Below are 23,715 nucleotides of genomic sequence, written 5' to 3' on the forward strand. Positions count from 1 at the left end.
TAAGGTTATTGGCAATTATATCATATCCTATGTAATAAATAGTGGTTGCCATGTAGACAAAGGTACTGATGCTCCTTCTCCACAACGAAATAAATAAAAAGTGGGAGAAATACTGATTGTTATATGTTAATCTATCTAGCTATTTAATGTAAACTCATTTGAGTATGTATTTTTATTACAACTAATTATTATGTAGTCATATAATACATGTTTATATTCAAAGTTTAGATCGAATGTTAATATCTTCCCTGTTGCCTGGATGTTTAGATAATGATGGAGTGTGTATATTTATATATATGTAATTTAGATGTAGAGAGGGCCTTCAGTATTAATTTACTGACCATGTAATGTGTTTTATTTTGGGTACAATTATAGGGTTAGCAGAAAAGACTGCCCTATTGATTAGCATTTGCCGCCACAGATACAGGCAGAGGGAATGGCCACATTGTTTAACATCTCTGATCTAGTCATGTTTCTCAGATTTATAGATGAGAAAGATGAGGTCCAGAAAGATAAAGTTTATTCATTTATTCCTTCAACAAATATTTATGTACCTGCTAAATGCAATGGACATTGCCTTAGTCCATTGTGTGTTGCTGTAACAGAAAAAATGACACACTGGATAATTTATAATGGACAGAAATTTATTACCTCATGGTTCTGGGTCCTAGGAAGTCCAAGATCAGGGGGGCTGCACCTGGTGCAGGCATTCTTGTTGCATTATTCCATGGTGGAAGGGCAAAGAGAAGGCAGAGTGGAGGGTTGGTGGGAGTGGGGTATAAACTCATCTTTTTATAACAAATTCACTTCTATAATAAGCAGCATTAATCCATTTATGAAAGTGGTACCCCCCATGACCCAAACACCTCCCATTAGGCCTCACCTCCTAACACTGCCACACTGGGGACCAAGCTTTCCAACACATGAACTTTGGGGGACACATTCAAACCACAGCAGGCGCCAAGAAAAATATATTACCTACTTGCCTCACGAATCTTATATTGCAGTGGGGTAGGCCAACAATAAACTATAAATAAAAGCATTACAAATTGAGATGAATGCTAGAAAGGGCAAAAAGGGAACCTTAAAACAGAGAATAACGGGAAAGGGGAGTTTATGGCCTTGTTGTGGAGATACTTAAGGTCAGACTAAAGGATGAGGAAGAGATAATTGTTCAAAGACTCAGACGAATTCTGCAAACAGTGACTTGCCTGAGGTTACATTTGCAGAATATATAGAGGACCCAGATCTGAGGCCACACTTCCTTCCTGTCCCTGCTAACAGCATCTTTATTGAGGAGGGAGAGACCTTTCTTCCACCTCCACAATGGGGCTCTTAACCAGTCTTACTGAGTCAGCTGGAGTTTCATCTCCAGACAATGCTGCCCTACCCTCTCATAAAAAGGGCATTTGTAAATAGGGAGTACATAAATAAACTAAACATATTTTTGTGCCTTGCTGATTGCTGACAGGACACAATCAATGCCATTGAGGGCCTGACGGAATATTCACTCCTGGTTAAACAACTCCGCTTGAGTATGGACATCGATGTTTCTTACAAGCATAAAGGTGCCTTACATAATTATAAAATGACAGACAAGAATTTCCTTGGGAGGCCAGTAGAGGTAAATGAAGAACTTTGTGTAGTATTTTACAATTGGCTGAGACCATTGAAATCATCTGTTCCACTCTTTATTTTATAAATCTGTCTCTTCACTACTTAAACATATATTGAATGTCAGCTGTGTCCTAAACAGGGATGCCTGCTATATCCTGGGCACTGAGGATTCAAAAATAAAACACAAACAATCAGCGTAGTGCAGGGAGATTGTCATTTAAGCAGATAGTGAAAAATAAGAGTCTTGATAGGTACATGGAAGTACAGAGGGGCCCTCCTGATCCTGGCTGAAAGATGGAGGGAGTTCGTCAGATGTGTCCAGATGTGTGGGTTAAATCTGAAAAAATCAGAATGAGTTAGCCAAGTGAAGAAAAAGGAAGAACATTCCAGACATAGATAACAGCGCACAGAGCAGTACAGTGAGCGTAAGAGGGAAGGCATGTCTGGGAGGCTGCTGGTGGTCCCTTCTGGCCCTGGTCATACATGCAGACTGTGGCCAGGTTGGAGTTGGCCTTTAGGGTCCCCAGCTCCTTGCCCCATGTCCTTTGCTACTGCTGGATTTTTAAAGGTGGTAACTTTGATGGCTTATGAAAATTTCACAAAGAACAAGACATGTTGGAAAAACTGGGTTCTATGTTAATATTAGCTGCCCACATATAGCTGCTGATACATATTTTTCTAATTACTGTGTTTGCATTATTTTAAAGTATATTTAAATGTACAGTAATTGGAAATAGTCCTCATTGTTGACATCCTTCACAAATTGGTGTTTGTTAAAAGTAAACAAGCATGAGAAATAATTTTTTTTTTTTTGAGATGGAGTTTCGCTCTTGTTGCCCAGGCTGGAGTGCAATGGCACAACCTCGGCTCACCGCAACCTCCTGGGTTCAAGCAATTCTCCTGCCTCAGCCTCCCAAGCAGGCGGGATTATAGGCGCCTGCCACCACACCTGGCTCATTTTTTGTATTTTTGGTAGATATGGGGTTTCACCATTTGGCCAGGCTGGTCTCAAACTCCTGACCTCTGGTGATCCACCCACCTTGGCCTCCCAAAGTGCTGGGATTACAGGTGTGAGCCACCATGCCCAGCAGAGAAATAAAATTTAATGCAAAAATTGCAAACTGGTGGCCCATACTGAAAAAAAAGAATATGGATATAAACATAGACATAGATATATGCCAACATTTAAGGATCCAGATATTTCAAATAAAAACCTGATTCCCAACTTCCCTTGATAAACCAAAAGACCTGGCAGCAAAGCACCAGGCATTGGCATGGCTTCTACAATTTACTGCAGTCCCCACCAGTCACAGGACGTATGCATGTGCATTTATGTTCATATCTGCTTTGTGCCCGGGCCTCTGCAGGCATTTGTGCTTGTGGTCCCTAGTTTGGGAATATGTCTCCTTTCCCTGGGATCATTTAGAGTTCACCGGAGATTCATGTTCTGAGTCTAAGCTCTAAGAAGGATCTCTTGACCTTCCAGCTACCTGAGGTAGCTGAAATTATTCTTCTCTATAGGGATAATGCTGTAAGAGGCCCCTTGTCATCCTAACAAAATTTAAACCCCAGCCCAGGATGCTGCTTCCATGTAAAACCTGGGCTGTTATTATCCAGTGTGGAATTTTCTGCTCCAGCATTTCCTGAAATGTGTTCCATGAAAGAGTGTTAGGTGGTTGAGTGTGCATTAATTAAGTTAAACAAATTAATTTAAATTAAGTTAAACAAGTTCTTTAATCCAGAATTCCCCTGTTCTGTAACATGTATGTGATTAAGTGTGGTGACTCTGGGTGTGAAAAGGGGCAGAGGCAGGGCACAGTGCACAGCATTTCCCAAACTTATTTGTCATGCATGCTTTTCACATGCAGTATCTCAAGACACCTGTTTTCCAACAAATGCTGCTATATTCTATCAGGGAGAACAAGAATGTTGACCTACTTTCCTACATTTACTAAAATTTGAAGGAAGGATTGAGAAACTTTAAGATATGCCCAATCCCTCTTGCATTATTGTGCTAAGCAAAGGAAAGGGGAGGCTTGGAGTAAAGGAAGTGCCAACCCCTTGGGCTCAAAATTATCTCTCCTGTACTTTCCACAAATTAGGGAGCATTTGGATGACAGAGTTTCTCTGGAGAGGAGAATGACTTAACTCCGTTTATGTCTTCAGTTTCCTCCTAGCAGAGTGGGAAGAAGAGCAGCAGCAACTAAGGATTTGGCAGGCTTGAGTGGGGTGCTAGTGGTTTGGGGTGGGGTACCAGGGGTTTCTGCAAACAAAGGCGGTGACAAGTGGAAAAGATAAATCATCAAGAGATGGAAAAGGGGTGCAAAGGAGGAGCTCAGAGAGGACCAAAGATAGATGCACCCGCTTTCAAGTTATGTGGAGGTTCCCTGCTCTGGGTTCTAATGAAAACGATCTCCATTGGCACACAGGATGCTGATTCCTGAGCTAGGCACAGAAAGGAATTTATTCAGTTGGCAAAAGGAGATGAAGATCCAGGTTTACCATAGCCATATGTAAATGAAAATGTAACCAGAAGTGACCTCTGACATGTTGCTTTTGTTGGTTCACTCAGGAGATCTCAGACATCTTATTTACATGTAGAAGGGAAAGGGGAAATACCAGCCTTGTTTAGCACCTGCCATGGGCATAGGATTTTCAGTGTCTCATCCAGTTACTCTCAGAAAAGCTCTGAGAGAGGAGGCTGGTACATGTCAACCCACTTTTCATAGCTCTATCCTCCCTCCCTATCAAATGATGAAAGAAAGCATGGTTTCTCTATTATCTTTCCAGGTGCTTCTCAATGATGACCTCATTGTCAGTACAGGATTTGGCAGTGGCTTGGCTACAGTACATGTAAGTATTTAATTGATATCCAATAACGAGTTATGTGTCCATTTGTACTAGGTAACATAAAAGTTAGGAGCTTTGCCACAAAGTCACAGAAATCTGGGCTTGGGTAACCATGACTAAAGTGGGATTCACTTATGTAAATCTTTCTAGCAATCTTTGTAACTATCCTCACAATTTTTTTGAAAATAACAATGTTGGTCAGGCGTGGTGGCTCACGCCTTTAATCCCAGCACTTTGGGAGGCCTAGGCGGGCAGACCACGAGGTCAGGAGATCAAGACCACCCTGGCTAACACGGTGAAACCTCGTCTGTACTAAAAATACAAAAAATTAGCCGGGCATGGTGGCGTGCGCCTGTATTCCCAGCTACTCAGAGGCTGAGGCAGGAGAATCACTTGAACCTGGGAGGCAGAGGTTGCAGTGAGCCGAGATGGCACAACTGCACTGCAGCCTGGCAACAGAGCAAGACTCCGTCTCACACACACAAAAAAATTTAATCCTTATATGTATACATTCTGTATACTTATAGAAATTATATATATTTATAGAGATATATAATTTTATGATTATATATGTGTATACGCATATGGCATGTGTGTATATACATATATCTGTGTACATATGTGCATTGTATATATATATGTTTTCTATCCCATCTCATTTATCCAGGATTTTGGGGGATTTATGTGTTATTCATAAAGACTTATTTCTTCATTTTAGCCACTTGGCAGTTGCAATTTTTTTTCTTTTTTTTTTTTTTTGAGATGGAGTCTTGCTCTGTCACCCAGGCTAGAGTGCAGTGGTGCAATCTTGGCTCACTGCAAACTCCGCCTCCCAGGTTCAAGCAATTCTCCTGCCTCAGCCTCCCAAGTAGGTGGGATTACAGGCACATGCCACTACGCCCGGCTAATTTTTGTATTTTTAGTAGAGACGGAGTTTCACCATGTTGACCAGGCTGGTCTCAAACTCCTGACCTCAAGTGATCCGTCCACCTTGACCTCCCAATGTGCTGGGATTATGGGCGCGAGCCACCACGCCCGGCTGGCAGGTGCAAATTTTTCTAGGCTGTTTAAGTATGTTCATGCATTCTTAAATTGCATGTTCTGAGCATAAATTAACATCCTATTAATAATTTTAATCACGCTCTTATCTTTAGTACATTCATTCCTTCAAGGACTGTTGTAAGTTTATATGGGGGAGGAGAGATTGTCCACTTTTCTGCCACTTCTGGTTGGTGTCAATATATCTACTTCTGGCAGCACCTCTGCCCATTCATACACACCTATAATTTGTTGTTTGCCATGATGGTGTGTGGCTGGAAGAAACCCACACTTCTTAGCCTTGTGGTGTTGTGTGTAAAATTAAAGTGGAAAGGTTCAAAACAAGAACCTTGGGAACTCTCCTGTAGAGTGAGGTGCCCAGATTTGACTGCATGGAATTTAGACCAAGCTTCTGACCGGCCAGAAGTCATTTTTTGCTTACTTTGGGCCTCTCAGGTTTAGATTATGGAGTTTGCTTAAAGTCTAGCTGCTGGAAAAATGAGTCACTAATGTACACCATTTGTGCTGGATTATGAAAATGATCCTTCGAGCATCCCATCTGCAGCAGCAGTGTTGCCATAATACCTTTGTCACTTTCCCACTTTAAATAGAATCTTCTTGCTTACTTGTCCCCAATGTAGGTAACAACTGTAGTTCACAAAACCAGTACCTCTGAGGAAGTTTGCAGCTTTTATTTGAAAATCGATACTCAGGATATTGAAGGTAAAAACAGCAGGATTTACGCTGTAATTTTGGCTAAAAATAAAGCATGTGTATAAATAGAGAGCTTCTCTGATTAGTAAAAATGTGCTTACTCAAAAAGTGAAATTTCTTAACCAAATACTTTAGCAGGTTGACATCCAAGTAAATATTACTTACATTTTTTACAATAGATAACTCTTTAATATAGTCGGAAGCTAATATTAAATAACAATGACTAAGCTAAATAAATGTATTTGCTATTGATCAATAAATTGTTTTGACTGACTATGTTATTTTTAAAGAGTGTTAACTAGTTGTAAAGCCACATTAAGGTCTAATTCCAGAACCAGGAATTTCTGTTACTTTTGTGTTAGCCTTCCAATCTGGGACCTTGAATTCTCTTATCACCCTGTTAGTTTTCCATCCCTTAGCCTTTCTGTATTCCAAGGGGCCCAGAAAATAAACATTTCCCTGCCTCCATCTTTAACTTAGTCTCTCCTGTGCCCCTTTCTTTTTTAGTCTCTCCTGTACCTTCCTTTCTTTAAATGTACCCCTGACCCTTTTATTTAACCCAAGGCCCTCACATCCCTCTGCTGGTTGGTTCTCCCTTCCTGGTCCAAAAGCAAGTCCACTTGCACACTCCAGTCCTCCTGGTCTCCCCATTGCCTCCAGGGTCAAAATGAATGTTGCTGCCTCTGCCCTGATATTTTCCATCTATTGCTCAGAAGCCTGTTCCTACAGGAAACTTCCCAACTACCAGCAAATTAAGGCATCTGTTCTTCCTCCCTCCAACATCCCCCAAACATATTACCAATACATATTTATCTTTAATAATTTCTTCATTAAATTATAAGTTATTTGAGAGCAATGAACTGTTAATTATTTAAAGACTTTAATTATTTAAATTAATTATTTAAAGACTTCCTGGTATTGTCAATAGCCGTGAATTTCCATTAGAACCACTGAAAGTATCTAAACTTCCAAATCACAAATCATTTTTAAGTGTGTTCAAAGATTTGCTCATTAATGATTCTGTTCTGACAGGTTCCAAAGCAGCTGAAAACAGTTTACTCTTATATTTGTCTGTTTGTTTTCTTGTTTTATGTGCCAGCATCCCACTACAGAGGCTACGGAAACTCTGATTACAAACGCATAGTAGCATGTGCCAGGTGAGCCTATTTCCACAAAGGGGAGCATAGACTCCAAGTTCTCATTTTTGTTAACGTATTGTTTCTTTACATATTTTCAAATTTTGGTATGTCCAGAAGATACAAAATTGTTCAATTGTTTAAAAATGCAGAACATATATATTCTTAAATTGCTACTTACCATAAAAAACAGCCTTGGTTTTGCTCGTAATAGTTTTCTCTCTCTGTTTTGTCTTCTGATTCAAACAGTGTAGTATGAATTTTTTCTCTTTCAGAGGGATAGAAATGTGATTTAAAAAATTAGGAAAAAAATATAAAAGATTCTCTCAAAAACAGCCCCTACTCTCTTACTTAGAAAAATCGCATTTACCTAACAAAATCCATTATCAGCTAGATTCTCAACTCAAGCTGCACATTGAAGTCAGCTGGAGAGCTCTTAGAGATGTCCAAATGTCCCGGGCTCCAGAGGTCATTCTAATGGTAGCCAGGGTTGAGAACCACTGATGTTAAGCCCTCTCCTGACTAAATATCGAGGCCTCAATTGGCCGCTGTATTAGTTTCCCGTTATTGCTAGGTAACAATTTATTGCAAATGTAATGGTTTAAACCAACACAGTTTTACTATCTTGCAATTCTAGAGGTGAGAAGTCCCAAAATCAAGGAGCTGGGTAGGGCTGTATTCCTTCTGGAAGCTCTAGAATTTCTTTGCCTATTCCAGATTCTACAGGCTACCTGTGTTCTTTGGCTTGTGGCCCCTCTCTGTCTTCAATACCAGTGTCACAGCATCTTCCAATCTGACTGTGACCCCTGCTTCCATCATCACGACTCCTTCTCTGACTCTCCTGCTTCCTTTCCTCATAAAGATTCTTGTCTTTACATTAGGCCTGCACAAATAACCCCCTATCTCAAATCCTTAATTTAATCACATCTGTAAAGTTCTCTTTGCCACATAAGGTAACATATTCACAGGTTCAGGGGATTAGGACATGGACACCCTTGAGGGCCATTATTCTGCTTACCACAGCCACCATCCTAAAACATTTATGAAAGTGTAGGTTTTTCGCCGGGTACAGTGGCTCATACTGTAATCCCAACACTTTGGGAGGCCAAGGAGAGAGAATTGCTTGAGCCCAGGAGTTCAAGAACAGCCTGGGCACCATAGCCAGACCCCATCTCTACAGCAAATTTTAAAAATTAGCCAGACATGGTGGCACACACTTGTAGTCCCAGCTACTCAGGAGGCTGAGGCAGGAGGATTGCTTGAGCCCAGGAGGTTGAGGCTGCAGTGAGCTGTGACCACGCCACTGCACTCCAACCTGGACGAAAAATTGAGACCTTGTCTCCAAATAAAAAAAAAAGAAAAAGAAAAGAATATGTAGGTATTTGAAAATATGTATATACTTTTGGCTTTGGTGATCACACAGTGTGATCAGAGAGTGGTAGAGCCAGGACTGAAACACAGACTTCTTCCCTGTTCTTTCCATCGTCCCTCAGTCCTTTCTATTGTGTTCTATTTTCTTAACTCTTGTATTGTCAATAACAGTGATATCTGTGGATGGCATTTTGCTGATTTTACTTATAATCATGCACCCAGTGTGGATAACTTGGAAATTCAATAGTGTTGTGCAAAAGATGAGAGCTGAGAAGGACCTTAGGGATGATATCATAATCCTCTTGTTTCGGAAATGAAGAAACTAAGACCCAAAGAGATAAAGTCGCCTGCCAAATGCTCACAGAGTTAGAGGCAGAGCTAGGGGCTCAAATCCCCAACCTCTGATGTTCAATCCAGTATCTAAACCACATCTTTTTTTTTTTTTTTTTTTGAGATGGAGTTTCACTCCGTCTCCCAGGCTGGAGTGCAGTGGCGTGATCTTGGCTCACTACAACCTCCACCTCCCAGGTTCAGGTGATTCTCCTTCCTCAGCCTCCCGAGTAGCTGGGATTACAGGCACATGCCACCATGCCTGGCTAATTTTTTTATTTTTAGTAGAGATGGGGTTTCAGCATGTTGGCCAGGCTGGTCTTGAACTCCTAACCTCAGCTGGTCTGCCCACCTTAGCCTCCCAAAGTGCTGGGATTACAAGCCTGAGCTACCACGCTCAGCCTAAACCAACTCTTTCAATCAGTGTAATCTAAGACCACTAATCCCAAGGAACAGCACATAGTTTCTCCCTGCCTCCCTCCCAGCTGTTTCCCAGTCTTCTCTATGTCCCAAGCCCAATCGCTTCTTAGGATTCCTTCACTATTCAGCCCTATTTCCTTCCTCATCAGCATTTCTTCCTTCCAGCATTTCCTACTTCCTTCTGTGGCCAGTCCCTGCTCTCTGTTCCCGCTCAAACATCTTTCCTCATTCCCTAATGTCTTTCCAGTAAGGTCGCCCTTTCCCAGGCAGCTTCTTTCCTCCTAAATGCCATTCCTACCCTTGGGCACCTACCAGCTGGGGAGGAGCATGATCACAATTACCTTTAAATTTGTAACAGTTGTCAAAGGGAAGTGTAAGCAAACTTCTGGGCAGAGCTCGAATTAGTGCCTGGGACCCTACAGGGAGGCATCTAGACTTGCAATAAAGAAGAGCTCTCTGATAGGGTGAGACACCTGTAGGATAGCCTCTACCAGTAAGAACTCCAGTGACCTTCGGGAATCAGTTTACTTCTCCAATCCTCTTCTGTAAAGCAAAGATATTGCACTACCTTATCTCAAGTTTTCTGCCAGTTCTAATTATCCACAATTCTGCCGTACAGAAAAAGGCTGTTATCAAAAATTCATTCATTTGACTTCATTGTCAGGAGGCCTAATTCCAGATTATCAATATACAAAAGAAAGCAAGGAGAAATGCAATCTTGAATAGTCTATCCTTTGGTTTTTACAAATTGGGGACAAAATGTTCCAGAAAGGCGGGTGGAATATGCTTTTGGCTCTGTTGACACTGAAGTTAGGTTGGGTAAATTCCAAAAGGAACTGTGTAGTACTTATTCATGTAGGAACTTCTTTGCCTTCAAATATTCTCTCTCCTGATTAAAAAATGCCAGCATGAAGTTTCTGTGTTCAGAGGGTCTCTTTCGTGTATTTACCTTTTTACAACCTCTCTGTTGTATTCCTAAGAAAAGAAAAAAAGGATTTCATTTCCCTCACAACAAAATGCCTTTGGGGAAGATTGCTGGTTTTGGCAGCAGGCAAAGGGCTTCTTGAAAGGAGGATTTCTGTTCCACCATTGAAAACAGTCTCCATGGCAACCAGTCATCAAGTCTTCAGCAACCTTTTCATAGACACTCTCCACTCGGGAGGCCCTTTTCCATCCTGCTGACAAAGTGTTTGCATCTGTGAGCAAGAGTGCTCTGCTTCTACCCATCCAATTAGGGAGATGTTCAGATGTCACATTAGAGTTCCAAGTGTTTTATATTCTGTTCTAAATTGTTAATTTGGTGAAGAATAGGGTTAAATTTTTATGAGTCAGAGATTTTAGAATACTTTTCTTTATTGTGGCAAATATTACATCTATGACTTCTAATGGGGACTGCTTTTATTTATTTATTTATTTATTTATTTTTGAGGCAGAGTCTTGCTCAGTTGCCCAGACTAGAGTGCCTAGTGGTGCAATCTCAGCTCACTGCAACCTCTGCCTCCCAGCCTCAAGCAATTCTCGTGCCTCAGCCTCTTAAGTAGCTGGGATTACAGGTGTGAGCTACCACAGCCAGCTAATTTTTGTATTTTTAGTAGAGAAGGGGGTTTCACCATGTTGGCCAGGCTAGTCTCGAACTCCTGGCTTCAGCTGATCTGACTCAGCCTCTCAAAGTGCTGGGATGACAGGTGTGAGCCACCGCACCCAGCTGGGACTGCATTATATATGCTCTATGAGGTGTCATTGAGGAAAAGATATGCCCTGACCCCTCACTAACTTGCTTAGTATCTCCTCTTCCACCAACATTCATACCTGTAGGTGAGATCAATTCATTTTACCCCTTATGAAGCTGTCTTTTAATTTCTTCCTTTAATCCTGACTGCTCTCCCAAGCTTCACTCTCAAACATCCAGCTGCCTTTCAAGCATCTTGAGGTGAGGCTGGAACCTGAAATCAACTTTTACAGAATCACACTCCGTCTGTCTCTGCCCCAGCCTCAGCCCCGCCAGCCTGTCTCTTTTATGTCTTCTAACATCTCTTAATGGTAGCTCTAAGCCTCTGCCACCCAAAACCAAAGCCTGGGAATTATAAAGATAAATTTAAAACACAAACTTATACTTCTTCACAGTTAATTTTACAAATAAGAAAATGAGCTTAGAAAGGGGAAATGATTTGTGGGAATCTCAGAACTGGAATAAAACCCAAGTTTCCTGATTCTCCATTTCAGTATTCTTTTCTCTCTTACAAAACAAAAACAAAAACAAAACCCTCCCATTGTGCCCTTTTTGCATTTCCCCTTAAATTCCTACTAGCAGAATTCCTACTGAAAGGACAGTCCTTGAAACATTTTCTATATAAAGTAGCTATTATGGGAAATATAGAAAATAGAGAAAAGCATGAAAAAGAAAAGAGATAATTGCTTATAATCTCACCATCCAAAGTAGCTACTAATATTTGTGGGTTTGTTTGTTTGTTTGCTTTTAAAGAGGGATTCTCACTCTGTCGTCCAGGCTGAAGTGCAGTGCTGCGATCTCGGCGCACTGCAACCTCTGCCTCCCAGGTTCAAGCAATTCTCCTGTAGTTAGGATTACAGGTGTGTCCCACCAAGCCCGGCTAATTTTTTTTGTATTTTTAGTAAAGACGGAGTTTCACCGTGTTAGCCAGGCTGGTCTTGAACTCCTGACCTCAAGTGATCTGCCTGCCTTGGCCTCCCAAAGTGCTGGGATTACAGGCGTAAGCCACCGTGCCTTGCCTTAGTGTATTTTCTTCCAGCTTTTCCTGGACATGTTTATTGAATCTCTTTTCAACATACAACTGATTTTTTCCTTGGAATATGCTTCATTAGAAAATGAACTAACGTGAGAATCCAAAGACCTGGATTCTTCTGTAGCTCTGCATGAATTAGCCATGTGACCTTGAACCAGTGCCTTACTCTCATCCTGAGTTTCCCCAGCTAGTTAGCTTGGTGTGGATGACTTCTGTGTTCCAGTAGAGTGGTCTGTTGAGATTATTGATCAAGTGAGGAAAGAGAATAGATGACTCAAAGATCTCTTGCAACTCTAAAGTCAGAGATTTTAACCCATACATTGTAGAAAAGCAAATAAATGGAGACCCAAATTTAAAAATTAAGGTCTACTAAGGAAGAGTGTCCTTTCTTAAAGACTCTTATACACTTATTACATTTTCTAACCTCTTTTTTATTTTAGCTACAAGCCCAGCAGGGAAGAATCATCATCTGGATCCTCTCATGCGGTGATGGACATCTCCTTGCCTACTGGAATCAGTGCAAATGAAGAAGACTTAAAAGCCGTATGTGTTTTCTTTTAAATCGTGTTGTGAATGCTTCATTTTCTTTTCTGAATTATTTTATAGACAATTTTACTTTCTTTCATTTGAATATACCACTTTTATAGAATCACCCAGAATATATATATATTTTTTTTTGGAGGTGGATTTTCACTCTTGTTGCCCAGGCTGGAGTGTGATGCAGTCTTGGCTCATTGCAACCGCACCTCTCGGGTTCAAGCGATTCTCCTGCCTCAGCCTCCCGAGTAGCTGGGATTACAGGCATGCACTACCACACCTGGCTAATTTTTTTGTATTTTTAGTAGAGACGAGGTTTCTCCATGTCAGTCAGGCTGGTCTCGAACTCCTGACATCAGGGTGATCCACTGGCTTTGGCCTCCCAAACTGCCGGGATTACAGGCGTGAGCCACCAGGCCTGGCCAGAATATTCTTTTCAAAACATAATTAACCTAAGTTTTGATTTATCAAAGTGAAGCAGAAGCATACACTAGCATGCTCTGTAAAATATGAGTTTATATGCTAATGTGTTCAGACTTTTTCAAGAAGAGGAACTGCTCTTCAATTTCTTTGAATTATAGATCACATCCCTGCATTGTGATATCTCATCAACAGGTGAATGAATTTAAACAAAAAGATAATGAAATGAAATTCAAGCTTCTCTCTTTTCCCCCTTAGCTTGTGGAAGGGGTGGATCAACTATTCACTGATTACCAAATCAAAGATGGACATGTTATTCTGCAACTGAATTCGGTAAGCTGCACCTGCAACCATTTTTCCTTTACTATTACTATTCAAAATATACAGGCTAAAAGATTATAAATATCATCTCTCCATGATTTCCTTAAATCCTTGAATTTGTTAAACAGATTCCCTCCAGTGATTTCCTTTGTGTACGATTCCGGATATTTGAACTCTTTGAAGTTGGGTTTCTCAGTCCTGCCACTTTCACAGTGTACGAATACCACAGACCAGGTAATCAACTCCATGCTAACATTTCTTCAGAAGAATACTTTGTATTCTTTCCAGAACATTTAGAAATCCACTAGAGTCCTGTAAATTTTATGTATTGCCTCTCTTAGGGACCACTCTTCATGAAAGTCCCAATTTGAACATTCGAAACTACTGCATACAAAATATTATACATAAACTACTTCTTGACATTGAGCAGACCGTTTCACCTCAGTCCTCAGTTTCTTCATATTTAAAATAACTGGATTATAGTGCCTCCAACTTCAATATTCTTTGCCTCAGGTTTATCTATGGTGTTCACAGATAAATCATATCTCTCCTTTTGAGAGAAATCAACTCAATCCCCCCAGAACAACTTCTAGCCCATCTATATTCTTGTTATACTTTGCAGATAGCTCTGTTATAGCAGCTGTCACATTGCATTCAGTTATTTGTATGTCTTTCTCATCAACCCCAGGGTGTTTTCATTCTTGTGTCCCTAGTATCTAACGCAGCGTCGGGTATAGAATGTGAACTCAATAAATATTTATGAATGGGTGATCCCACATTTGACTATTCAGCCATTTTTGAGAATGTTATGTGGTTGGAGAGCTTATTGGATCACAAGACAGATGACTCCACCTTGGGCAGTTCTACTTGTTAGAAAATTCTTGAAGTGAACCAAAACTCTGACACCCATTCATTCTAGTTTTATATTCTGAAATCACATAGAACATACATAGTCCCTCTTCCCCTTGAGATAGATATATAGAGATACATAGATACATGCTTTTCTTCCCTTGTCCAACCTAAACAATTCCAACTCTTTCAAAAGATCCTCATGCAACATAATTTATTTTCCTTAGTTAGAGAAGCATCAAATGTTTTATTTCTGAGAAACGAGTGTTTCAAGCACAGAACTAAGTGAAAAAGGGGAGATCTTTCTGAGGGTAGCGGAACCCTTCCCAGGACAGCCAATTCATAATTTTACCTCCCTGGGCCTTAGCTATAAAAAGAAGGGTTTAAAATAAGCAATCTCTGAGGCTCCATGTAAGACACTTGCCAATTAGTAAATGTGTTGTTCTTCAATCAAACCACTTCTCTTAACCACACTTTTGTTGCCACAGATAAACAGTGTACCATGTTTTATAGCACTTCCAATATCAAAATTCAGAAAGTCTGTGAAGGAGCCACGTGCAAGTGTGTAGAAGGTAAACTTTATTTAACATATTTAGGCTGCATGCTTATTTAAAGCAGTCGTTCATAACCTGAGGTTAATCTAGGGGACACTGTTTGGTAAACTGTTCTTTCTCACAAGTAGAAATGCTATCTCAGCTAATTGAAAGCTAATGATTCCTTGAGCATTGTAAAACTACATTTTCACAGTTCCTGAACAACCTGATAGTTCATGCTGTACAGAGGCAGGGAAACACCATGGAGAGGGTTGTTGGATATTATAGGGGCAACATGGTGTGAAATTTTACTTTCACCTAGTCTTTTTATCATATAAGACCAGAGGCTCAGCACTGAACCACTAGCTTCTGTTCCTTTTCTCTTATACTTCCCAGTTAATGGAATTCTGTTTATTGTCTAGTTCCATTTAGTCTTTCCTAAATTGAAGAAAGCCTTCTTGGCCAAGGAAAAGATCCAGAACTCACCAATAATCAACAGCTGGCTCCATGAGGGTCTCAGTTAGTTTTGGTTTTTTCAAAATCCTCAATATCTACACATTTTCTAGGTACTTATTGTGCCATTTTATAGCTATAAGTCAGTCACATTATCATTTTGGGTCCTTCAAAGGACTTCTGATTATACTCAAAATGGAAAATTTCCCCCTTTCATCAAGAGAACCACATACATTTCTAAAGACCTGAATGTGGAGTAGCCACCCAGTCTAACAATAAGTCTTATGCCAGGGTTGTCCAATCTTTTGGCTTCAGTGGGCCACATTGGAAGAAGAATTGTCTTGGGCCATATATAAAATACACTAACACTAACAATAGCTAATGAGCTAAAACAAAAATCACAAGAAAAATTTCATAATATTTTAAGAAAGTTTACGAATTTGTGTTGTGCCGCATTCAAAGCTGCCCTGGGCTGTGTGCTGCCCACAGGCCATGGGTTAGACCAGCTTGTGACATGCTCAAGATTTTGTTTTTTGTTTTTGTTTGTTTTGTTTTTGCTTTATGTAATGTTTCACTTTATGAAAGAAAAGAAAATGGGCAGGTCTTAGAAATCTGACATTTGTAAGGTTATATTGGGTTGTCTCTGGGCTCATGAGAAACCGTGTTTACTCCTGGAAAGAGTGTCTACTTCTTTCCATTAACCTTATTTTTACCAATTTTCACAAAATCCAGCTGATTGTGGGCAAATGCAGGAAGAATTGGATCTGACAATCTCTACAGAGACAAGAAAACAAACAGCATGTAAACCAGAGATTGCATATGGTGAGTTCAAAAGTTCAATATAGCTCCTTTAAACATGAAATTTTATGAATATGTGTTCAGTCAGAAAGATCAAAAACTTTATATAGTGATTATATGAATACAACATTCCATGTGATCCCCTGAAGGAAAATGCCATCGATTTTTAGCACTAACATGCAAAGTTTTTTATTCCTCAGCAAAGAAATGTGATTTTCATTATAAATAATAGAAGTGACATGTATACCCAGCCAAGATACTTTCCCACAATAGAGCTTTTTCAATTACAGGCACTAAAACATAGTCAAAGGGAACTTTTGAGAAGCCACAGAGGTATAAGATTTCAGTTCTGTACTCTCCCAATTGATAGACCAGAGGCAGAGGCAAAGGTGGTTTAGGGGGTTTGGTTTTTAAAAAATCTCTTCAGGGTAAAAATATAAATACCAAATAATTTTTAATATATTCAAGATTGCAATCCATGTTTGAGACGCTCTCCATTTGAAAAAGCAAATCTCAGTGCTTCTAGTTGTCCAGTGCTTAGAGCTAAATTAGTGTTCAAGGACAGTTGTAGCCTTGTCTCAGTTCCTGATAAAATTAGCTCCTTTGTTATCTGTTCAGTTTTTGATGTTTATTGCTGGCATTTTTTGAGAGAGAGAGAGCATATTGTACACTATCTCAAATCATTTTTTCATTTTGAAATTGGAAGGGTGGAGCCGGGCGCAGTGGCTCATGCCTGTAATACCAGCACTTTGGGAGGCCGAGGTGGGTGGATCACCTGAGGTCAGGAGTTTGAGACCAGCCTGGGGCAAACATGGCAAAACCCTGTCTCTACTAAAAATACAAAAATTAGCCAAGCATAGTGGTGCGTGCCTGTAATTCCAGCTACTCAGCAGGGTGAGGCAGGAGAATCACTTGAACTCAGGAGGAGGAGGTTGCTGTGAGCCAAGATCGTGCTACTGCGCTCCAGCCTGGGCAACACAGCAAGACTCTCTCTCAAAAAAGAAAGAAAGAAAGAAAGAAAGAAAGAAAGAAAGAAAGAAAGAAAGAAAGAAAGAAAGAAAGAAAGAAAGAAAGAAAGAAAGAAAGAAAGAAAGAAAGAAAGAAAGAAGGAAGGAAGGAAGGAAGGAAGGAAGGAAGGAAGGAAGGAAGGAAGGAAGGAAGGAAGGAAGGAAGGAAGGAAGGAAAGAAAGAAATTTGAAGGGTGTTATTTATAAATTAAAAAAATAAGTACAGCCAATTTGGTACTTTGTGTTTAGCAACAGCTTCCATAAACAGTTTCTCATTGCAATGGAAAGGGTTCTCATTCTTATGGAAAGGGTCTCGTAAGAACTTCATGAGGGCTGGGTGCGGTGGCTCATGCCTGTAGTCCCAGCACTTTGGGAGGCTGAGGCAGGTAGATCACTTTGAGCTCAGGGGTTCTAGACCAGCCTGGGCAACATGGCAAAACCCTGTCTCTACAAAAAATACAAAAATTATCTGTGCATTGATGGCTCATGTCTGTAGTCCTAGCTACTTGGGAGGCTGAGGTAGGAGGATTGCTTGAGCCTGGGAGGTGGAGATTGCAGTAAGCCATTGCACTCCAGCATGAGTGACAGAGTGAGACCCTGTCAAAAAAAAAAAATGTAACAGAGTATTATCACTATTTACCAGTGAAGAAACTGAGGCTCAGGGAGATTAAATAATTTGCTCAAGTTCATGCAGAAAGCAAGTAATAGAATTAAGATGCATCCTGATCTCCAGTATTTTTTCCATCGAAGTCTACTGAATTCTCTTAATAGTAATTCAGGCAACAGAATAAGTTTTGTATGGTTAATAACATTTCTTTCTTTGAATTTATCTTGATTTTGGGGAAAAAAAAAAAGCTAAAAAGCTGCCTGACTCAGCCTAGGCCCACTGCAGTTTGTTAAATACATGAAGACTTGAGAATACTATATTGTTTTAACAAACAAAAGTTCCACTAAATTATTTCTTCCCTCCATTTTAGAACTATTTTAAATCTAAAATATCAGAAATCTATTTTAACACAGAGAATAAATGCAATTTGGGTTTATTGTGTTGTTTCAAGAAAAGACTTCGCTGGCTTTTTCTGGACTACAAGCCAGAATAACAGAATAGAAACAAAATTAAGTAGTTCTCTCTCTGTACCCAGGCCCACATAGTAAGTACATTGCCCATGTCCATTATAAAGACTTATGAATCTGAAAGTCAGAACACTTTTCATGCATTTTAAGCCACTAATTTACATAGCCTCTGGTTCTGCCATGATGAGTTCACCTATCTATCTCTCAATCAGTCAATCTATATCTGGGATAGACTTAAAGACTTGAGGGATATCTAGAATGAACAAATCTTTTAGGTCACTAATTTCAAAACAAAAAATAGATCAAAAGCAAAAATAAAATAAATCTCTCCTGAGGCCACCTAGAAAGAATGGGTCCCTTCAAGCTGATCTTTCCAGACCTGAGGTCAAGCACATTATGCATCAAACATTGATATCTGAATGAAGAGAAAACAGGATTGTGGGCAGCTCTTGTTAGGTAGTTGCCAAGCAAGGGTGAGTGAGAAAACAGAATCATCCTAAAAACCAAGGATTAAAGCCAGTGGAACTATATGAGGAAGCAAAGCAAGGAACCAAGAAAGCTCACATGGTAGACCTGAATGAGAGATAAGGCCTCCTCTGTGGCCATGGAGAAGAGAATGAAGGGGCTCTTCAAAAGATGCCCATGGGCATGACTCCAGTCATCTTAAAGGATCAGCCTCTGAACTTAACATCTAACAAAGGTTTATTTTGTTTGTTTGTTTTATGTGCTTCTGTTATTTTATTAAATATGTCTCTTATTCTAATCAGCCTGTTCTATAACATTGGCCAGGGCTAATGATTCTAATAGATTGAGAGATTGAATCAGACTGAGGGGATTGGGGAAGGCTTCTTGGAGGAAATAAGAACTATAATAGTTTGCCATGCTTCATTTCTCGTGTTTGACAAATTCTGGCTTCTACTGGACATAGCATTAATAGTATTAAGACTGAATTGTTTCATTGTTGTTTGTCTTTTGCCAGCTTATAAAGTTAGCATCACATCCATCACTGTAGAAAATGTTTTTGTCAAGTACAAGGCAACCCTTCTGGATATCTACAAAACTGGTGAGAATTCATTCGTTCATTCGTTCCTTCATTCAGCAACTATTTAGTACTATGTGCCAGGCATTATATTAAACACCGAAGATACAACTCAAATAAGACAGAGCTCTTGCCTTTTTAAAGCTTATATTCTACTTGGGGAGAAACATTTTTTAAAGATGTTCGTATAAATATTTCTCATTGAATTCATTTTTCTAAAACTTCAGCAAAATGTTTTTTTAAATTGTGTAATTGTCCAATTTCTTTTTCTTTACAACTTTTATTTTAGGTTCAGGGGATACGTGTGCAAGTTTGCTACATGGGTAAATCGCATGTTTTGGGGGTTTGGTATATAAATCATTTTGTCACCCAGGTAATAAGCATAGTACCCAATAGGTAATTTTTCAATCCTCACCCTCTTCCCACCCTCTACCCTCAAGTAGGCTCTGCTGTCTAGTGTTCCCTTCTTTGTGTCCATGTGTACTCACTGTTTAGTTCCCACTTATAAGTGAAAATATGTGATATTTGGTTTTCTGTTACTGTGTTAATTCACTTAGGATAGTGACTTTATTTCTGGGTTCTGTAACCTGTTCCATTGGTCTACGTGTCTTTTTTTGTATCAGTAACATGTTGCTTTGGTTACTGTAGCCTTGTAATATAGTTTGAAATCAGGTGGTAGGAGGCATCTAGCTTTGTTCTTTTTGCTTAGAATTCCTTTGGCTATTCAAGTTCTTTCTTTGTTCCACATGAATATTAAAATGTTTTTTTCTAATTTTATGAAAAATGACATTGGTATTTTGATAGGAATAGCATTCAATCTGTAAATTGCTTTGGACAGTATGGCCATTTTAACAATATTAATTCTTCCTATCCATGAGCGTGGAATGTTTTTCCATTTGTTTGTGTCATCTCTGATTTCTTTGAGCAGTGTTTTGTAATTCTCATTGTAGAGATCATTCACCTCCCTAGTTAGCTGTATTCCTAGGCATTTTTGTGTGTGTGTGGCTATTGTGAATGGGATTACATTTTTTTTTTGAAATGACGTTTCACTCTGTCACCCAGGCTGGAGCGCAGTGGCACGATCTTGGCTCACTGCAAACTCTGTTTCCCAGGTTCAAGTGATTCTCTTGCCTCAGCCTCCTGAGTAGCTGGGATTACAGACATGCACCACCAAGCCTGACTTATTTTTGTATCTTAGCGGAGATGGGGTCTTACATGTTGGCCAGGCTGGTCCTGAACTCCTAGGCTCAAGTGATCCACTCGCCTCAGCCTCCTGAAATGCTGGGATTACATGTGTGAGCCACCGTGCCTGGCCTCATTTTGATTGATATAAATTTTGCAATAAGTAGGACCATAAAGCTAAATTGCAATAATATATTTATACTAAATTTTTTTCTCTTTTGAAATTCTATCAAATATTTCAAGTCCTAAAATGCTTGATTTTTTTTCTTTTGAAACGGGGTCTCACTATGTTGTTCAGGCTGGTCTCAAACTCCTAGGCTCAAGGGATCCTCTCTCCTCAGCCTCCCAGCTTGATTATTACTAACCTTACCCTAGAGTTTAAAATTCTAGTAATATTTTTCAATTTTGTATTTGCTTTATCAACACTTTGATAAATTTTTTTTAATTTTTGTTATTTTGAAAATTTCATTGTATGAAACTTATTTGTGATGTTATTTTATTTTTTTCTTCATTGATGGTCACAATTTTTTAATTTGCAGGCTAGTTGCCATTCTAATGAAATAAGTGTTTAGAACTTTGATGTTTCCACAGTTCAACTTTTGAGCAACATTTTCATCCAATGTTCATATTACAAGCAGTAATAAGCCATTCTCTTTTTACTGAAATAACAAAGTGCTTTTCATTCCAGAAATACAAATTATTTGTTTTATTTGATACTGATTCTTGCATAGTATCAAAAGACATTTTAGACTGTTCTGAATTTTTCATAGCATCGGATGGTTCCCAAGCTACAATTTTTTTATTAGTATCATTTCTTCTTTGTTCTCCTGTAGATCCAAAGATGCATTTTATGATATTTAAAAGGAGATGTTAAGAAACATTGGCATACTTCATCTCCTCATTCTGGGCCCATTTTTAACGCATAAATTTTGAATTTTTATAAACATAAAAATGCCACACACTACTTACAGAAGAATTGTGGCACAGTGACCATAAACCATTTAGAATCAAGGGCAAACTGTAGTTTGAGGATAATGATAAATTGGTATTTCTCCAAAGCACAGAGTGCTTAGAATAGGGAAGGATACAGAAGAATAAAAGTTTAGTTATTGTTGAAGCCCAGGGTAGTTGCCTGTTCTCTCTTCTGAATATACTTTAAATTTTCCATGATGAGAAGCTTAAAAAATAATAAGGCCCCACACAGCTACACTGCTTACTATGACAGGGGCTGAAATGGCAGATAGTACTGGTAATGTTGCTCAGATATTGACGTAATAGGAATCTACACCATCAGGGCAGCCTAAGAAATCAGCTTGAACTAATGAGTGTACACTGAAATTTATATCACTAATGAAAGTTTACCATTTACACAGTTTCTATTATACACTATTTGCCAATTGGTTCAGAAGTTTTTCAGGACTTAACAATTAAGATGACTCTGCCAGAACTTAATAGTTAAATATCAGCCCTGTATATATAGCGATAAATCAGACACAGTCCATGCCTTAAGAAGTTTCTAGTCTAGCTAGAAGGACAGATGTGGGACAAAAAATTGTGACAGAAATTCAAGTGTAAAAGAGGTAAGGAGGAGACAGAAAGATATTTAAAACAAAGAGCATCCAGGAATATTTTACTGGATACTGTGAGAATTGAAGGAGACTTTCAAGATAAATGAAATTCAAGAGGCCAACATGGGGAGGAATGCATTCCAGGTAGGGGAACTGGCTACTTGTGAGTTCTTTGGGAATCCCAAAATTACTATCTTTGAAGTTTTCCAAGTCTTTCACATTTTGTACTTTTCCACAAAGTTGACAGTTGCCAACTACCAAATAATTTTATATTTTACTATATAATGTGGAGATTAATATTGTTCAACTGTAGAGAGGTTCTTTTGATTCTGGTTATATAAGAGTAATAATAAGTACTTACGTAGTTCTTACTATGTTCCAGGCACTTTTTATATATTAACCCATTTAATCTCACGATGGTTCTACAAGGTAGGTTTTATTATCATGCCCAGTCTTAAGATGAGGGTCTAAGGCCTTATACAGACAATATAAATCATTTTCCCAGAGTCACATAGCCAGGAAGCAGCATGCTTAGAGTTTAACCCGGGCAGTCTGGCTCCAGAGACTGAAGCCTTAACCACATGGATATCACTGCTGTCCACTAGCCATGAACCTCTCAATAGCCACGAGGAACCAGAAAACTTGAGAGTTTATAATTGTGACATTAAAACATGAATGTTATAACCTTACTTGACTTGCATGTCTCTCAGGGGAAGCTGTTGCTGAGAAAGACTCTGAGATTACCTTCATTAAAAAGGTAACCTGTTCTAACGCTGAGCTGGTAAAAGGAAGACAGTACTTAATTATGGGTAAAGAAGCCCTCCAGATAAAATACAATTTCAGTTTCAGGTAAGTCACCAATATTTTTCAGTCACTGATCTTCCCTCCAAAACTGAGTATAATTTATTCTTAAATACACTACGTGTTTCTTATGGCCCTGCTCTTAACCAACAAGCCATTTTGAACATAAATAATATTAATGTCAAACAAAGAATGATTTAAAACCATCGTGGCAGCTGAGGACTTAGCTGCGTGATTAACCATCTGAGTGTCTGGACCTGATGATGAATCTGAAAGTACTCACCGGACCTCCCCTAACCACCACACCAGCTCCCTTGATAGTTCTCAGACTGTTGTTTGTAAAGAGGAAAATGTGTAAATATGTATTGTATTATCTGCTTTTAGAAACTCGTCATTGAAATAGATGTACTTTCTGCCTTTAATATGGGAGCCCCAGGCAGCTTTACAATTCCTTAAGGGTTTGTGAACCCTCCCCAGGAGAGGCCGGTACAGAAGAGTTTGGCGGACAGCCTGACCCCTGGGGACCTGACCACAGCTGGGCTCTTATAAAATAAATCAGGCTGGGCACGGTGGCTCACACCTGTAATCCCAGCACTATGGGAGGCCAAGACGGGCAGATCACAAGGTCAGGAGATCGAGACCATCGTGGCTAACACGGTGAAACCCCGTCTCTACTAAAAATACAAAAAAAAATAGCCGGGCGTGGTGGCAGGCGCCTGTAGTCCCAGCTACTCGGGAGGCTGAGGCAGGAGAATGGCGTGAACCCGAGAGGCGGAGCTTGCAGTGAGCCGAGATCACGCCACTGCACTCCAGCATGGGCGACTGAGCAAGACTCCGTCTCAAAAAAAAAATAAAGAAATCAAATTCAGCTTTTCTGTATTGTGGCCACCTCACA

The 23,715-nt window shown here is 39.6% G+C and overlaps 1 protein-coding gene across 2 annotated transcripts in view; it reads left to right on the forward strand.

Annotated features, from left to right (window-relative positions):
- The window catches only part of C5 (complement C5), a 123,015-nt gene that overhangs the window by 98,748 nt on the left and 552 nt on the right, over positions 1–23,715 (forward strand). For both annotated transcript variants that reach the window (XM_024930018.4, XM_055117684.2), the window contains 11 exons: positions 1,472–1,624; positions 4,408–4,470; positions 6,147–6,228; positions 7,319–7,376; positions 12,679–12,781; positions 13,454–13,528; positions 13,645–13,750; positions 14,854–14,937; positions 16,084–16,173; positions 19,210–19,293; positions 22,730–22,868. In XM_024930018.4, coding sequence (XP_024785786.2) covers positions 1,472–1,624; positions 4,408–4,470; positions 6,147–6,228; positions 7,319–7,376; positions 12,679–12,781; positions 13,454–13,528; positions 13,645–13,750; positions 14,854–14,937; positions 16,084–16,173; positions 19,210–19,293; positions 22,730–22,868 — 1,037 coding nt within the window. The remainder of the gene's footprint in view (positions 1–1,471; positions 1,625–4,407; positions 4,471–6,146; positions 6,229–7,318; positions 7,377–12,678; positions 12,782–13,453; positions 13,529–13,644; positions 13,751–14,853; positions 14,938–16,083; positions 16,174–19,209; positions 19,294–22,729; positions 22,869–23,715) is intronic.

This window comes from Pan paniscus, chromosome 11 (genome assembly GCF_029289425.2).
Source record: "Pan paniscus chromosome 11, NHGRI_mPanPan1-v2.0_pri, whole genome shotgun sequence".
Taxonomy (NCBI): domain Eukaryota; kingdom Metazoa; phylum Chordata; class Mammalia; order Primates; family Hominidae; genus Pan; species Pan paniscus.